This window comes from Falco peregrinus, chromosome 1, assembly GCF_023634155.1.
Source record: "Falco peregrinus isolate bFalPer1 chromosome 1, bFalPer1.pri, whole genome shotgun sequence".
NCBI lineage: Eukaryota > Metazoa > Chordata > Aves > Falconiformes > Falconidae > Falco > Falco peregrinus.
In genome coordinates, this window is record NC_073721.1 from 49,999,633 (window position 1) to 50,015,025 (window position 15,393).

Sequence of the window (15,393 nt, forward strand, 5' to 3'; positions counted from 1 at the left end):
GGACAGCAGTTTGTTGAGCGCCTTCATGAGCCATTGCGGCAGCGGTTGGTGGGAGTACATGTTCTCCATCCACTTTGCGCCAGCTCTTTTTTGGGGGTCTAGCCTGGGACTTGGGGCAATAGTTGGCATAACGCTGGTGAGATCATGGAATACCGGGGAGACAGGGCAGGGATAATGAATCTGCTGAGCCAAGATGATGTCATAAGCCCGGCGTCTTACGAGGGATTTAGTGTTTTGTGCCATGCAAGTGAAAATGAATAAATGTAGAGCATTTATCCAGGCAGAAAGTAAATACAGAGATTAGACTTGTCATTGTTACTGAGGCAGCACCAAAAGCTGACAGTGTCCCTGGAGCCGGGGCTGCTCATCTGGAAAGAAACGGGCAGGAAGAGAGGAGCCTGTCCTAGAGCCAGTCTCCTTTTAGCCACAGGCATGTGGTAGGGATTTGCATTTTAATTATTTTTCACTAGTCTTTTAAGCTCTCTTTCCAAAGCATCTCCCTCTGCTTCTCTGTATTATGGCCCACAATTTGTTTTGGGCGCCGAGAATACACCCAGAGCACTGCCGGACTCCGTGCACAGCAGAGGGCAACCACTCAAGGATTAAGGTGGTGGAAGGTAAAGTCTAGCCATTGACCTTTACGTTTCCTTTCCTTTGTAGTGGAAAAGCTTCTTTGCCCAGGCTTCTGGCTCGAGGCTGTTATCAATTTAGATTTTCAAGCTCACATCTTTCCTAGGTAGAAATAAAAATACAGCTGCTGAACTGGCTGCTGCTGCTGCGGCTCAGGTGACAGCCTAAGCTTTGCTTTTTATCACCCGCTCAACTCGGAGAAAATGTAGCCTGAATTCTCTGATTCACACCTTTCTTTCCGCTTCTCCTTTTGACATCACAGCCGTGTCACTTTTCATCCTGGTTTGAGCAAGCTGTGTCTGTGCTTCTTGAGAGCTCTGTGATGCACCGTCCTCCTGCAGCAGATAGCTCCAACGAGCAATTGCCACAGCTTCATTGCAGCATGGGTTTTTTTGGATGAAGCCATTCTTCCTTCGGTCCACTTGGCTACGACACAGATCTCGCTTGTAATTGAGCTCTACAGGTTTTAAAATAAACTCCTCTCCAGCAGGTTTAGCAGCATTGTGTTTTGGTTTGGTTTGGTTTGTTTTTTACGGGTGTCAGCTTTGTTTTTGAGTTACCCCGATGGCAAATCTTACTAGCACCAGATGTTAAAAGACAGAGGGTTGCTTTTGTTTTTCTTGGCACAATATATTCCCACTGCACCCTGTTTAGTATTATCTGAACAGTAATCTGATGATTAGGAGAGATGGTGAAATAAAGCTTTGTGCAGATGATCTCTTTTCATCTCTTCAGCTGACTCTTCAAGGCACTGCATTAAACGATCAGTTTGATAAGGAATTCATCGCTCCTGAGGCAGTTATCATTTTCGCTCCCTGTGTTTTTCAAATGGGAAGGAGTAGCAGCATAATCTGCTTTATCCTTCAGCGCAACTTTGAAGGCAGTATCCAGCCACTCCTCTCTGGGAGCTGGAGCTGTGTGTTCTGGAACAGACTTGACACAGTAGCTGTTAAATTACAGGGCTGGAGCAAACGGCCTCTTAAATTTGGATCCTGTGGAAAATCCCAGAAAAGCAATAAGCACTTGGAGTACTTTTCTCTATCTAGATATTTCCAGCGTGCTCACAGTTGCGGTTTCAGTATGCCTTCGCATCCTCTCATCCACTGCAGTGATTTTCAGGATCACTGTCATTAGACATCCAGGCTTTCCCCATGCCTAGCGAAGGCTGGATACCTGCAGGTAAACACCCTGGTGCCCACTGTCCCTCTGTGAGATGAGCAGCTGCGCTGCTGTTTGTGCAAGAACGTGCCTCTCCGTGAAAAAAACGGCTGGTGTGTCCCAGGTAGCGATTCCTGCTCTAGCATGTGGATGATAAAACAGTGCTGCCTGTGTTCAGGTTGGCTCTCAGTGGAGAGGGGCCTGGTTTGAAATGCCTTGTGCTGTCAGTGCTGCGCTACTGCCGATCTAATTACTTTTTCTTTTGTCTGTCTCTTTCCTTTCCCCATCTTCCTTGCTTTTGTGTTGTACGTCTCTGCATCCTGTAGTACAAATCCGTGTTTAGGTCCTACTCCCAGGACTTTGTGCCTCATAACCAAGTCTCCATACCTCCTTTCCTGTCTTCTACCTCCTCCTCCTGCTCCACCCCACCTTTTCCACCCGTCCATCCGTCTCAGAGCTCTGACCTAGCGGTGCCCGCCACAGCCAGCCAGTCACCCAGCACTGTGGATGTGCCAAACTCCTCTTCTCAGGAGAGCAGCTTTAACGGGAATGCTCCTGTCTGCCTTCCTTCTGAAACCTCTTTCACTGATTCTCTCCAGACGCCTTCGGTGAGACTATCCAAAGAGATAATGCACCTTAACGCAAGGCTGGGTTTATTTGGTTTTTAAAAGAAAATGTCTCTTGTATTAATACATGCTAAATATGATCTAGCCCGGTTTCCAAATGTGTATGTGAATTGCAGAGAGGTAATTTCATATAAAAATGGTGGCTAGAAAACATTAATAACCTCAGCAGGTTTGAGAAAACATGAGCACATATGTAGGAAGCCAAATGTCAAATGCGGGTGAAGGGGAGAGGAGAAGTTGCTGCAGCTTCCTGCAATTGTCACACCAAGCTGAGGAAGGTGAAGGAGTGTTTTGTGATGTTGCTTATTTCTAAACACAGACTCCTAACAGTGGTTCACATCCTGCAGTTGCTGCCACGGTAGGATGGGTGAGCCCCAGGAGCAATGGGTGCAGGCCAGCTCTGTCTCTCCTGTGCATAAACCTGTTGCTCTCTCCTGGCTCCTGCTCTTCCCAGTTGCCAGCAGCCCTAGCTGTGCAGTGGCACAGAGCATCACCTGGTGACATTAGGCTACTGCTGGTCTCACACTGATACAGCACTACTAGTTTGAGGTCCCACATCAGTTTTGCAGATCACTGAGCAGGATTGGCCATTACAGCTACTTTTTAACCTCATTTTCAAGGCAGTTCCTCTTTTGTTTGCTGCAAAGCCTGGAGTTGATGGGATTAGAGCTGTCAGCATGGTGCATGCTAGTGCTGCCTCTTCACAAAGTTTGGAAGAGAGACACTGATTGCAGAGTAAATGATCAGATGTTCACACCTTGGACGTGACCTTGCCTTTGCATCTTCCTTGCGTTGGGTCCTTGTTACAGCCCAGAAGCCCTCAAGTTTGGTTTAGCTTGGCGTGATGGCTCTAGTCCATGCTTGTAGCATAGTTTGGGAAGTAGGTTTGGTACCCTCTGGGCTGCAGGGCTGATCTGCATTTAGCGGCAGGACTACAGCGTGGGTAGGACAGGCGCTCGGCTGTCAGGCTGCGAATGCTCAGCTTCTGTAACCTTGAGATCCGCACACGCCTATCGCACCTCTGCACTCTCACGTGGAGTCCACGGCAGCTTTTGCAGAGCAGTGCCTGCTGCTGTCCTGCTGCAGCTCAGGGCCTCAGGAGCCAGAAAATAATGGCTCTGGGGAAGGTACAGCCTCGGTGGCCAGTGGTGGCCGCTGAGCTGGAGGAAGGGCTCCCAGTTAGGTGACAGCAGCCGCCAAGAGCGCTTCTCCTCCCAGCCCACGGGCACGTTCTCTCACTAACACTGAGTGCTGGCACGGGGGCACCATCACGTATTTCCTTTCGTCCTGTCTCCCTTAGAGTGAAAACGCCAGTGAGGAAGCTGGTGAGGGTGAATACGTCAATCTGTATTCCTCTGGCCAGAGCAACGGGGAACTCCCTCGCTCTGAAGGAGTAAGTAACCTGGAGAAGGGCCGGACACCGGGAAGGGGCTGCCTGGTGCATGCTGAGTTCACACCGGGGCTGACACGCTTGGCACTGGCCTCTTCTGCACACTGTGGAGCTCCTGTGTCCGTCCTGCCGCCCCAGCTCCCGTGCTGGTGTCCCTCCGCTTGCCCGCTGCTGGCTGCTGGGCTTGGGTGGCCTTCTGCTCTGGGTGGAGAGCAGGCGATGCCTTGGGGGTCGCGCTGAGCCCTGGCAGGGTAGGGATGGCTCTTCCTGCCACACTGTTCCGTTTGCGCTTCGCTGCCTGTTTGGAGCTGCTTGCGTGAGGTTCCCTTCCAGAAAGCTGCATCCTGACCAGCACCATCCTGGGCCTTGTCTATTCTTGTAACTGCTTTGGCTTCCCTATTTTAATACAGAAAACCTTGTGCTCCAAATTTATTTATTTTTTCCTTCACCGTTTGGATACAAAGTCAGTGATTGATTTAGCATTGTAATCGCACGCTGCTTCTTCCTTCACTCAAGCCTCGTATCTCAGCTATTTCCTAGAGGAGACAGGGCGTTTTCCAGGGCAGGGAGGTACCGTCTTCCTGTTGGGTCATAGGAAACAGCGGCAGAGATCTGTGGCGATCCTTTTGGCTGCCCTCATCTTGGAAGGCACATCTCCCACAGGATGTCTCCGAGACCTTTACCCATGCTGGTGTTAAATACGCCAAGAGATAGCGCTCCTGTCACTTCCTCAGGAGACACATCTGGGCAGGCCCATCCTTTGGGGCAGCTGTGAGCTGGTTCTCCACTTTGAAGCAAAGGGCTTTACAGATACAGTCTGGAAAAATTCTGCAGACCTCAAAACGCCTAAGCTCACCAGTGAGTTTGTTTCAGTCCTGTCTGTTCAGTAGGTAGAATTTCCAAGTTTCAGTCTGCATAATGTTAAATAATTCTGAATTCCATCACTGTTAGATTAATATTCCCATTTGCCATTCATGGCTGTTTGTCTCCTTAATAAATGGCTTAACTTAAAATGCCGTATCTTTGCTCTGAGCTCTCTACCTGCTGTTCTATGCCACGGGTTCAGATGGTTCTGCTTTTTTGCATTAGCCTCATTTCCACAGCCGTGAATTATGAAGTGGAAAGGTTGCATCACGGTGTAACCTCTTCTGATGGGGGAGAAGGGAGGTAGGAGTGGCAGTGTGCATCCACCCACTGAGACAGGCTTGGGGGCTGTGACCAGGAGGGCAGCTGAAACCGGAGAGGTTAGAGCTGGCTGTGTCTGTCTCGATTAAAGCAGAAGGCAAGTATATTTCAACAGTAAGGGCTAGGGGGGAAAAAAAGAAAAGAAGTCATGAGAGGGTTAAAATCCAAGACAACAGTTGACTGGTGTCGCAACTTTCAGCATCATTTCACAATGTTAAAAGCAAACAGTACTAATTACACTAGTCTCCAGAGATGGTCCTAAATTTCCTGTCTGATTAACTTCTGTGTTTCCTGGCATTTGGCGTTAACTTGCATCAATCTTTAACCACTCAGTAGGAATTTACAGTAAAGGGCCATTTAGAGGCAGGCAGACTGTAAATGCAAGGCTAGCTGTGGAGTAGGACCCCACGTAATAAGGAAAACCTTCTTTTTCTTTGCAGGAATCTCCCTCTGTCAAAGATGGACACTCCAAAGACTCCACTTTGAACAGCAGTGCCATGGGGAAGGAAGGCAAAGATGGTGCTGAAAGGTGAGCCTGTCTCCCTTGGTATTCCTGCTTCCCAGCCTGGAAGGGTACAGTCTCACTAGCATCCTGTTAGTAAACCATCCTTGGGGCTGCCTGTTCTGCCTTCAGCCTTCTGGATGTTCTCTAATCGTTAAGCCCCACTATTTTTGCACAGCTGGTGCGTGGTGGGATCCTGGATCCCAGCAAGATGTCATGACTTAACTCGGGGAGCCTGCAGGGGTTAATGCAGCCTATATTAGCCATCCTGAGTCCATCTAATTGGCAGTCCTCTCACTGACACGGGCTGCTCCCTCCTGCTTTCAGGGAAACACGCAAAAAAAGTCTGTATCGCTTTTGGGAAATAGTTTTCCAGACGGGAATTTCCTCCTAACCCTGCTGGTTAGAGGCTGGCTGAGGCCCCGAAGCAGGAGGCTGTATATCCCTTTTAATGCTCTTAGCTATCATTTGTCTATGTAAATGATGAGGTGCAGGCTGTAACAGATGGGCTTCAGGAGGAGTGGAGCGGGTGCTTCCCTGCTGCTTGAGATTGCTCTTCAATTGCATCTCTAAAGGAAAACTAGAGAAGGGCATTGTTTTGTGCGGTGACAGTCAACTTCCCCCCTCCGTTTTCCTGCCGTTGGTTTGAGGGGTTTAATCCCTGCAGCGAAGGAGACAATGCAGGAGTGCTCTGCAAAGCCCAGTCTGCTGAAAGTACTGACTGGGGCAGGGGGGCTTGGCCTGTGCCTGGGGGGAGCTATAAAGGCCATGGGTACTTCTGCCCTGCCCCCCAGGAATACGGGACAGAGGGCATGTGTCCAGGCACAGGAGTACCAGCCTCTGGGGGCAGGAATACTGGCGCTGTGGGTGTGCACCAACAAAGTGTCAGAGCCTTCTGTTCTGTCTTCCTGCAGCAAGAGAGTCCCCTAGAGCAGCACAGAGGGTCACGAGCTGACTAAGCTGTGTGTGTGTGGAGTATGCTCAGTCTCTATACGTCTGAGGAAGGGCTTAGATTTGTGTGCACTAAAAATTTGGTGGATTAAGGAGACATGGGAGCGTGTACTGATGCATAGTAAAATCCTGTCTGCCAGAAATGCAGGCAGACAAGTGTTCAGGTCCTAAAGGTTCATCTTGTCTCTTTTTCAAGAGATGCACAAAGCAACAGAATTAGAGCTAGGCGTTTGGGTTTGTTTGCAAAAGATTTACCTCCGGACTGCCTGTGTACTTACTGTCATTTAATGAAGGTTTGTATGCTGAGAGCTTGGGTAGACCCAGCATCTCTTCCCCTGGATGGGCAATGACACTGATGGATATTTGCCAATTTTTTTTACAGGCAGCAGCAGTCACCAGATGCTTTGGAGTCATCACAGTTGGAGGAAGAGGTAGATGAGCTATCCCTTATCGACCACAGTGAAATTATGGCTAGGTTAACACTGAAGCAAGAGGTAGGTGCATTCAGGGTTTGCTTTCATACTGTTTGGTTTATGCTGTTTTGAAAGCTGATTCTCTGTGTGCACAAGCAAGGCATCAGCTTTAATTTGATAGGAAAAACTAGGTTGCAGCAGAAATGGTATGCAGCTTTATATGTGCAGGCTGTTGTGAAAGTATGAGATGCTGGTGCAGGCAGGGAGCACCAGCAATAAGTGAGGGTTTAACAAAATGTGAGATGCCTCTCTAAAAAACAACACATCTTGTGCCTTTTTCCCAGGCTGCTCCTTCTCACCTCTTCAGCCTGCAACAATCTGAAACGAAGCACCCGAGAGCCTGAGCACAATTAATCCAGGTGCAGCTTTATGGTCTTGGCCTTTCAGTCCGAAGGCATTTGCCGATCAGGGCGTTTGTATTACTGATGTGGAAGAGCAGCCAAAGTAACTTTCTGTGTTTGAGAAATGGCTTTCTTTCTAGCCTTGGGTGCACTCCCAGACAGCTTTGCTCACTGTGCTCTTGAACCAAGCCGTCTTTGACATGCAGCTTGAGGGAATATGCTGGCTTTTGAAGCTTTCAGACTGTCAGGGGGCTAGTCTGAAAAACAGAGAGAATGTATCGTTTACTGGCACTTTAGGAGTGTTCTTTGGTCAGCCGAGATGTGCAGGAGAGAGTAAGAAGCTATTATTCATTCTTTAAGTAGTATTTCATGAGTCTTGCCAGAGGGTCACCTGAAAAATTCACATCTTTTAGACATAGCTGCTCCGTAGCTGTAATCCATGTTTTTTTCCAGTGTTTTACATATTGAAATGACAAAGACATTGCTAAGGGAAGCCAGATGTGACTCCAGTCTCCTCTGCAGGCATATTTCCTTTAAAAAACACTTAAAAATTGGTGATTCCTGAACATTTGAGACTAGCAGATCTCTGTCAAGCCTTAACTTCTTTTTTTTTTTTTTTTTTTCCCCTCTTTATGATCTATGTGTTTGAAACATTATAAAACTGCCCCTGCAAGCCGTTTCCTGCAGCCAGGAACCGCTGGCTGAATGATAGATCAGTTTTGCTTATTTTTAGTTGTGAATTGCAGTAGCTAGAAGAAAGATGTTTTTAGAGAGTGGTAAGGCAGGGGTCAAGCAGTTAGCAGGGTTGTTTTCTGCTCCCCGTTATTGGATCATTTCAGGTGACCTCCAGCCAAATAGTTCCAGATTCAGGAATTAACTTGCCAGGTTTTGATGTTCCAGGAACGTGTAAGTTGAATGCATGACCTCTCACCCCACAGCCAGTGTGGTACGTGATCCCGCACTTTGAGACAGTTCACACAGGGTTACTCTCAGTTAATGGTCTTCTGGGAGCGTTTGGGATTCTGGGTCGTTTCTGTTCATTCTCCTGTGGACAGAAGGTTCAGCTTTCACTGACATTCACAGCTTGGCCTTAAGGAGTCAGAGAGCTCAAGTAAGGGTCAACCCAGATCCTCATCTGGGACACCAAATGCTTTATCCAAATTCCAGGATTAGCCCAGCGCTGAGGTCCACGTCCCAGCTTGCGCTGTGAGCAGCGCCAGGAACATCGCGTACTCTGCCCGGTTGTTGCTGAGCTTGAACCCAGAGGTGGTAAACCAGGCCAGAGGGAGCTTGGGCCGTGCCGAGCGTGTTTCTTTCTCATTGCAGGGAGATGATGGGCCAGATGTTCGTGGTGGATCCGGAGACATTTTGTTAGTGCATGCGACAGAGACCGACAGGAAAGGTACGGTGGGTGCACCAAAAGAGAGCTGGGGAGCGCAGCCTGGCGTGGCCTTTTGCTGCTTGTCTTCTGTGTCCCTGCCGTGTGCGCAGTCGCCATGCGTGGGCCGGGGTGGAGAGGACCACGTTGATGTTGATGATCCTTCGGCTCGAAGGGGTGGGGGGAATTGTGCTTATCTTTGGTGAAGTGGAGGTAAGCTGGATAAGCGCCTGTGTGTTCCATTTAGCAGCAGGGATGGCATTAACTCCTCATAGCCCTGGCCCAGATCTGGGAGGCGAGGCACACCAGTGGAGTCGGTGACGGTGCTGTGTTGGTGGCTCTGTACCTGCCGAGGTAGGACACTGCCTTCTGCGAGTGCAGGAGTGACCAGCCTGTTGTGGCATGGATCCTCTTTCAGAGGTGCTCCTCGCCCTTTGAACTGAAGGGCAGTGGTGATGTAGGAGTTGCTGAAGTCACTGATGCATCGAAGTAGAAGAGGAGGGACATTGGTTTGGGTCTAATGCTGTGCCTATGGGCGTCGGGCAGGCTGTTCAGGTGCTAGTCTGCTGACACCCCTTATTTTCAACTTAACTGTGTCACTTGCTAGCCCCACTCTATACCACTTGCAAGCTGGTAGCCACCCAGACCAGTTCAGAGAGGGAATCCACAGTAAACGAAAGGAGATGTGGGGGAGGAAGAGGGAGGTTAGCAACCCTTAGCTTTAGATTTATTAAAACCCCGCTTTATCTCCAAACCCAGTCACCACCCACATGGAGCAGCTGCTTTCCAAGACCTGTGGCAAAGACAGGCTTTGTAATGTTTCCAGAGAGTGATTTTGAACCTGCCAAACACATTTGTGCTGATGGCCTTAACCAGAATTGATCTCCTTATCTCCTGGGATGCAAGGCAAAATTCGCTCACCCGCTGAACCACTCGGCGCTCCTATTTTAGAGTTTTGATAGTCAAAGGGGAAATATCTTTCATGTGCATTTTTAAATGGCAGGGGTTTTACTGTAGCAGAAGGTGTTTGCAGTTACTTACCAGCACCATTCAGCTAGCAAGAAAATCCTTCCCCTGACAGCTATGTTTCCCTGTTTACACTGGGCATCGAATCCAGGCAGAAAGGGCCAAGGTTAGGAACACACTGGAGAGGAGGAGGCAATCGATTGCACCACAGCTGGATACGCTTATTATTAAAAAAAAAAAAAAAAACCAAAAAAAAACAACCTTACAAAAATGCTGAAACTGGAGTTAGAGAAGCTCTGCTTTACTTCTGCTGTTCTCTGGAACAATTGGAAGACCTTCCCTGCTGTTCCTTTTGACAGCTACCTGGTAAAGGGATGTGTGCTAGACCTCCAGTGCATGCACAGGGAGCTGTGAGGGTGCTGCAGGCAGTGGGGTGAAAGCCATGGAGGAGCTCTGGAGTCTAGGGAAAGCTAGAGCAGGATTTTAAATGTACAACAGTGCAGATGGGGAGAGCGGCTGGGTGGAGGGAGCTCTGCGCAGCACGTTTCTCAGAATAGTCACAGAGCTTAGCCTCATGGGCTCTGCCAAGCTGCTGAGCTGAATGGAGCACGCAGGAATTTGTGCTATGCTAACCCAGTGTTTGGGTGACTGAGAGGGTTAATGAATTAAGCTTACAATGAGAAGAATTCAGGGATTGTAAATCAATCAGCCAAACGGCATGGAGGGGTATAGTTAAGAGGCTTTCCTTTAAAGATGAATTTCTTGGCAGCTTCAAGTGCCAGAGCAGACCAGCTGTATTACCTCACGTTGCCTTTTGGGCAGATGGGAACCCAAAATAAATGTAACTCCACGCCCTGTTGCATGATGCTTCTTGCTCATTTGAGTTTGCTAAAAAGAGCTAAATGGAATAAGGGATAAAGAGAGACTTGTGGTCTTTAGGAATAAAATCCGTGGTCAGCTAAGTGCTCCCAGCCACGTGCACTTGCTGGGAGTGCAGGATTACAGCTGGAGGAGGCCCGGGGCTCCCCCCTGGCGTGACCACCCAGCCTTCGGCTTATGTCTGATTGTCTTTAACCGAAAGGCAGCAGCGCTGTCTGAAAGAAGAGCAGGAGGAAGCAGCATCTCCATCAGGCTGCGGCCAAGCAAACCAGGGCAGGTAGAGAGGCACAGCCATCACACCGTGCCCTGCTCCTTCCCACCCTCCCCACGCAACCGATGGGTGTTGCAAGCCCATGGTGTGGGGTGCTCCCTGACCTGGCTGAAACAAGATGTACAGGTACAGCCGAGCCTGGGCAGGCACAGCGGAAGCTTTTTTCTCCCTCCGCCAGCAGTTGCAGTGCACCAGGCAGGGGCAGCGTGCCATCCCACTGCACACGCTGCCTGGTTTTATGCTGGGGCTAATAAGTTTCCATTTTGACCACCGCTGTCCGCCTTGCCTGGGACTGCAAATGTACTACAGTCTTGACCTAAAATCTTCTTTCCCATTTGCAGTTTCCGCTTTTTTAAATTCTCTCCTTTGTGCCCGTGACGATGGCCAGAGCCTTTGCGATTCTGGGGGCTGTAGCACCCACCCCTGCACAGTAATAACCAGAAGATGACTACGTGCACCGTGTCAGTGTCTGTTATGGCACGGTCACGGTCATGGTAGTGTCAGTTTTTGCAGCGTAATTTACTCTTCTCGTTGGCTGAAAATAATCTTACATTTACACTGTAAGATTTCCTGGAACATGGCAGGGCTGGAGGGTCTGCGGATCCATATCGTCATGTCAAAACATGCATTCCTGATCAGGAAGGAAGAGTGACCATGTCCTTCTGCAGGGCTCTGCGCTGCCTAGGCAGTAAAGACAGAGAACAGGCACCCAGCTCTCAGATCTTCTCTTTAAAGTATCCTCAAGGTCTAAACCACGTTTTTCCTTGACTGCTCATTGAAGGTTCCTGTCCCACAAAGGTGTTTTTCACTGACTGCTTTGGTGGTCGCATGAGCAAAGCAGCCAGCCTGAGTGCTGCAAGCGGGAGCAGGCGGTGGGGACAGGGCAGTTTCAGTCGTGCTCTTGTGCCGTAGGGTCCATCTGGTAAGAAGCAACAGCACAGCATTTCCGTAAGGTCCCTTCGTGTCAGAATGCAACCATGTCCTCTAAGATTGGATTCAGCCTTGCAAGCACCTTCCTTTTTCTGAAAGCAGGGTTGACTGAGCCTTTCTTGTTTTCCTCTGTAGATCTGGTGCTGTACTGCGAAGCCTTTCTGACTACGTACAGGACATTCATTACCCCTGAAGAGCTCATCAAGAAGCTGCAGTACAGATATCCTTTTGCACGAGTGGCACTGTCACCCCCACCAGGGATCCCAGCCCAGCAGTGGCCATGGAGGGAGCTGGCTGCAAGTTGTCTGGCCAAAGCCTGCTGCCAGCGTGGTCAGTAAGGTGCTTGCCCTGGAGGCACCCAAGCAGCCTGCCTTCATCCCTGTACGCTGCAGATGGGAGATGCTACCGGGCACGTGCAGGCGGGGCGTGCTGGACCCGAGAGTGGTCTTCTGAGGGCCCTGGCAGGGGAGGAGAGCAGTCCGGTTTCTCTGTACATTGCTGGGGAGCTGGTCTTTTATTCGGGATGTCTCCTTTGCAGAAAGGGGATCGTGCCACCTTCTGCCTCGCGGAGGGGCTGTGGGGTCTGCCTGCTTGGGCCAGCGCAGTTTAATAGTAGATGTGACAAAACCATCCAAACCTGTTCTCTCTCTCGTTACAACAAGTGCAGCACAGGAGATAATGTCCTCTCAGCCTTGTAGTTCTGAACTGAGCTTGTAACTGCCAACGAGGCGAGGGCCCCTGCGTGGCAGGGTGAACGCTAGCATTTCTGGCAGGGCACGGAGAAGGCGTCTTGCTGAGGACCCTGCCTGCAGTTCCTCCCCCCTTGGCTCGGTTCTGGGGCTCCCTTCGCCGTCAGCTGAGCGGGTCAGGGTCTGGGTTCAGGCGGTGCAAAGGCCCTGTGGGCTCTGGTCCTGTGCTCCCACGTCAAAGGCAGCCTGACGTCACCCTGTCCTGTGTCGCAGCTCATCACTGCCATCTGCAGCAGAGCTCCCCTGCCTCCCTCCTGCGGGATCAGCGCGGCCAAGGACGCGGCAGATCTCACTGCAGAGCATTTGTCAGTGAAAATGCTGGCTGGGGCGTTCCTGCGGGCCCTTGTCAATCCTTGCCTTACTGACAACCTTTTTCTCTTTCCCTTTGTTCACCCGACAGAAGCTTTTTCAACCTGTGCTGCCTCCCCTGCCACCATTCTCCTTGCAGCCAAATTGGGCAGTGCGGAAGGGAGAGGTGACACCTGAGATCTGTTGAGACCAGATGTCCCGGACCAGTGGGGGAGATCACAGCAGAGGGAGGAGTGCTGCTCATTAAATGTCACCTTAGAGAGAACAGTTTCAGGGTACGCCTGCTCTTCTAGCGTCAGTTCTGCGAGGTGTAAGGATGGCTCTAATTAAGATGGTATTAAGCCACCACCAGCTGCAGGTAGCTTAATACCATCTTAATTAGAGCTATATCGGTGTCCCTTATCTCCTGGAAATTGAACACCAGTTTCAGTTAAGACAGAATAATACATTACTCTAACGTTCCTCGAGGCAGCTGTTCACGGCACTGACGCTGGACTGACCACACTTAAGTTGATTCTTTAATTTGCAACCAACATATGAGAAGTTTTGCCACTTCCCAGACACGTTTAAGAAGCGGGTCAGTAAGAACACCTTCTTCGTGCTGGTGAGAGTGGTGGATGAGCTGTGGTGAGTTGCCTTCTTGGTTTTGGTATGGGACATGTGGGGTCGGTGACAGTGGCAGTTATGAAGAAGTGGTTTTGAAGCCCCATCTGTGCTGACAGCTGACATCCCCTATAGCGAGACACCTATAGTGCTGAACCCTCCTGTTGGGAGAGGAGGTTCGTGGTGTGTCCTAACTGGGTCAGCGATTTTAAAATAACCAGTAAAAGGGGAATCTCTGGGAAGGGAAGACCTGGGAAGAGGAGGTATTTCAGTCACTGGGTTATACCTGTAGGGAAGAGTGACAAGACTCGGTACGGATACAAACCGTAGCTCGGTCAGTGTTGTAGCTGTGATGCCTTCCCTGAATTTTCCATCTTCCTCTCAGCTTAGTGGAGCTGACGGAGGAAATTCTCAAACTGCTGATGGACCTGGTCTTCCGGCTGGTCTGCAATGGGGAGCTGAGCCTCGCCAGAGTGTTACGCAAGAATATCCTTGATAAAGTGGAACAGAAGAAAATGCTGAGCTATGCCAATTCCATCAAACCTCTTGCAGCCCGTGGGGTGGCAGCCAGGTGAGGAAAGATGCACGTAACCATATCTTGGTCCTCTGAGAGACAGGGCATCCCTTTCTTGCGGACACAAAGAGTTTTCTCAGTCCAAACTACAAGAAAAAGAAAACAGGTCATGTTTTCTGAGCCTTTGCACTTCATCCTTGTTTCCTGCAGGCCAGGGACCCTGCATGATTTCCACAGTCATGAAATAGCCGAGCAGCTGACCCTGCTAGATGCTGAACTCTTCTATAAAATTGAGGTACAGAGATGAGGGTGGTGGGAGGGGTTCAGACGTGTACCCTCTGCCACCTCTGGCATTCCCTGCCAGCCCTCCCAGGACACTGGTGGGCTGTAGGAGACAGCTGAACTTGTGTCCACAAGTGGCTCTCAACACAGACTGTGACAAAATCCCATTTTAACCTGTGGTATTTTCCCACCATCTCCTCTTTTTCCTTGGCAGATCCCGGAAGTTTTGCTTTGGGCAAAGGAGCAAAATGAAGAGAAGAGCCCCAACCTGACACAGTTCACAGAGCACTTTAATAACATGTCCTACTGGTAAGGAGCTCAGAGTGACTGGCACTGAACTGTGCTTAACCTCCAGTGCCCTACAGATATTCAAAATATTCCTTGCAGAGCTGGGTTCCCTTGTTATAAGCAGGACAACATATATTTTTGGCCAGCAAGTAGATGCAGGGCACTCATCAGAGACCCCAGAGCACACAAGAGAGGTCAGGAGGGTTGCGGAGGGCACTGTAACCTGGAGGAATTGTTATCAGTACCATTGAGCCCTTCAAACAAACGTTCCCCTTGCAAATAAATGCACTCTGTGAAGGGTTATTGTGGTCATCCTTGAAATTAGTCTTTGTTGTGAATTAGAGTGCTCCCTTTAAGCTGGAGGTATCGTGAGCTCTTTAGTATTGTTGGCCCATCCTTATCAGTTACCAGTTTTTTAAATGGAAACAAGAGGAAAGCTGAGATCTTCTTAAGGGGATTTATCTTTTTTTTTCCTGTCTGTTCTTCCAGGGTCCGTTCAATAATTATGCTACAAGAGAAGGCCCAAGACCGAGAGAGGCTGCTTCTTAAATTTATAAAGATTATGAAGGTATCAGCTTGGTTCTTGCTGTGAATCACACACGCTACTCCTTATAGGAGGCAGGGGATTGGGACCTGCTGGTTGGTAGAGCTGTTGGATGCTAGAAGGCTTTCAGATCTGTCGAGTAACTGGAATATTCTCCCTCTTCACAGCACTTACGAAAGCTGAATAATTTTAATTCCTATCTGGCCATTCTTTCTGCACTGGATTCTGCACCCATTCGAAGGCTGGAGTGGCAGAAACAAACCTCAGAGGTGAGGAGCGGTGAGGGCCGTCATCTTCAGGGGGAAGAAAGATAACTGTGGTTGTGGCATGAAGCAGCTGGGTGGTTTTACCAGCTCAGCCATGTCCCAGGGTGGAGGGAGGGGGGTAACTGCTCCCCAGTGGGTGTAACGCCACGGTGCTGGAA

General features: G+C 49.7%; 1 protein-coding gene across 9 annotated transcripts in view; it reads left to right on the forward strand.

Annotated features, from left to right (window-relative positions):
- Positions 1-15,393, forward strand: part of RAPGEF1 (Rap guanine nucleotide exchange factor 1) — a 92,326-nt gene that overhangs the window by 71,425 nt on the left and 5,508 nt on the right. For 3 of the 9 annotated variants that reach the window (XM_055795294.1, XM_055795289.1, XM_055795284.1), the window contains 12 exons: positions 2,115-2,396; positions 3,715-3,807; positions 5,430-5,518; positions 6,825-6,936; positions 8,583-8,658; positions 11,816-11,900; positions 13,273-13,365; positions 13,727-13,912; positions 14,066-14,150; positions 14,352-14,446; positions 14,915-14,993; positions 15,137-15,238. In XM_055795294.1, coding sequence (XP_055651269.1) covers positions 2,115-2,396; positions 3,715-3,807; positions 5,430-5,518; positions 6,825-6,936; positions 8,583-8,658; positions 11,816-11,900; positions 13,273-13,365; positions 13,727-13,912; positions 14,066-14,150; positions 14,352-14,446; positions 14,915-14,993; positions 15,137-15,238 — 1,377 coding nt within the window. The remainder of the gene's footprint in view (positions 1-2,114; positions 2,397-3,714; positions 3,808-5,429; positions 5,519-6,824; positions 6,937-8,582; positions 8,659-11,815; positions 11,901-13,272; positions 13,366-13,726; positions 13,913-14,065; positions 14,151-14,351; positions 14,447-14,914; positions 14,994-15,136; positions 15,239-15,393) is intronic. The other 6 variants (XM_055795302.1, XM_055795307.1, XM_055795317.1 and 3 more) reach the window with 3 other exon arrangements.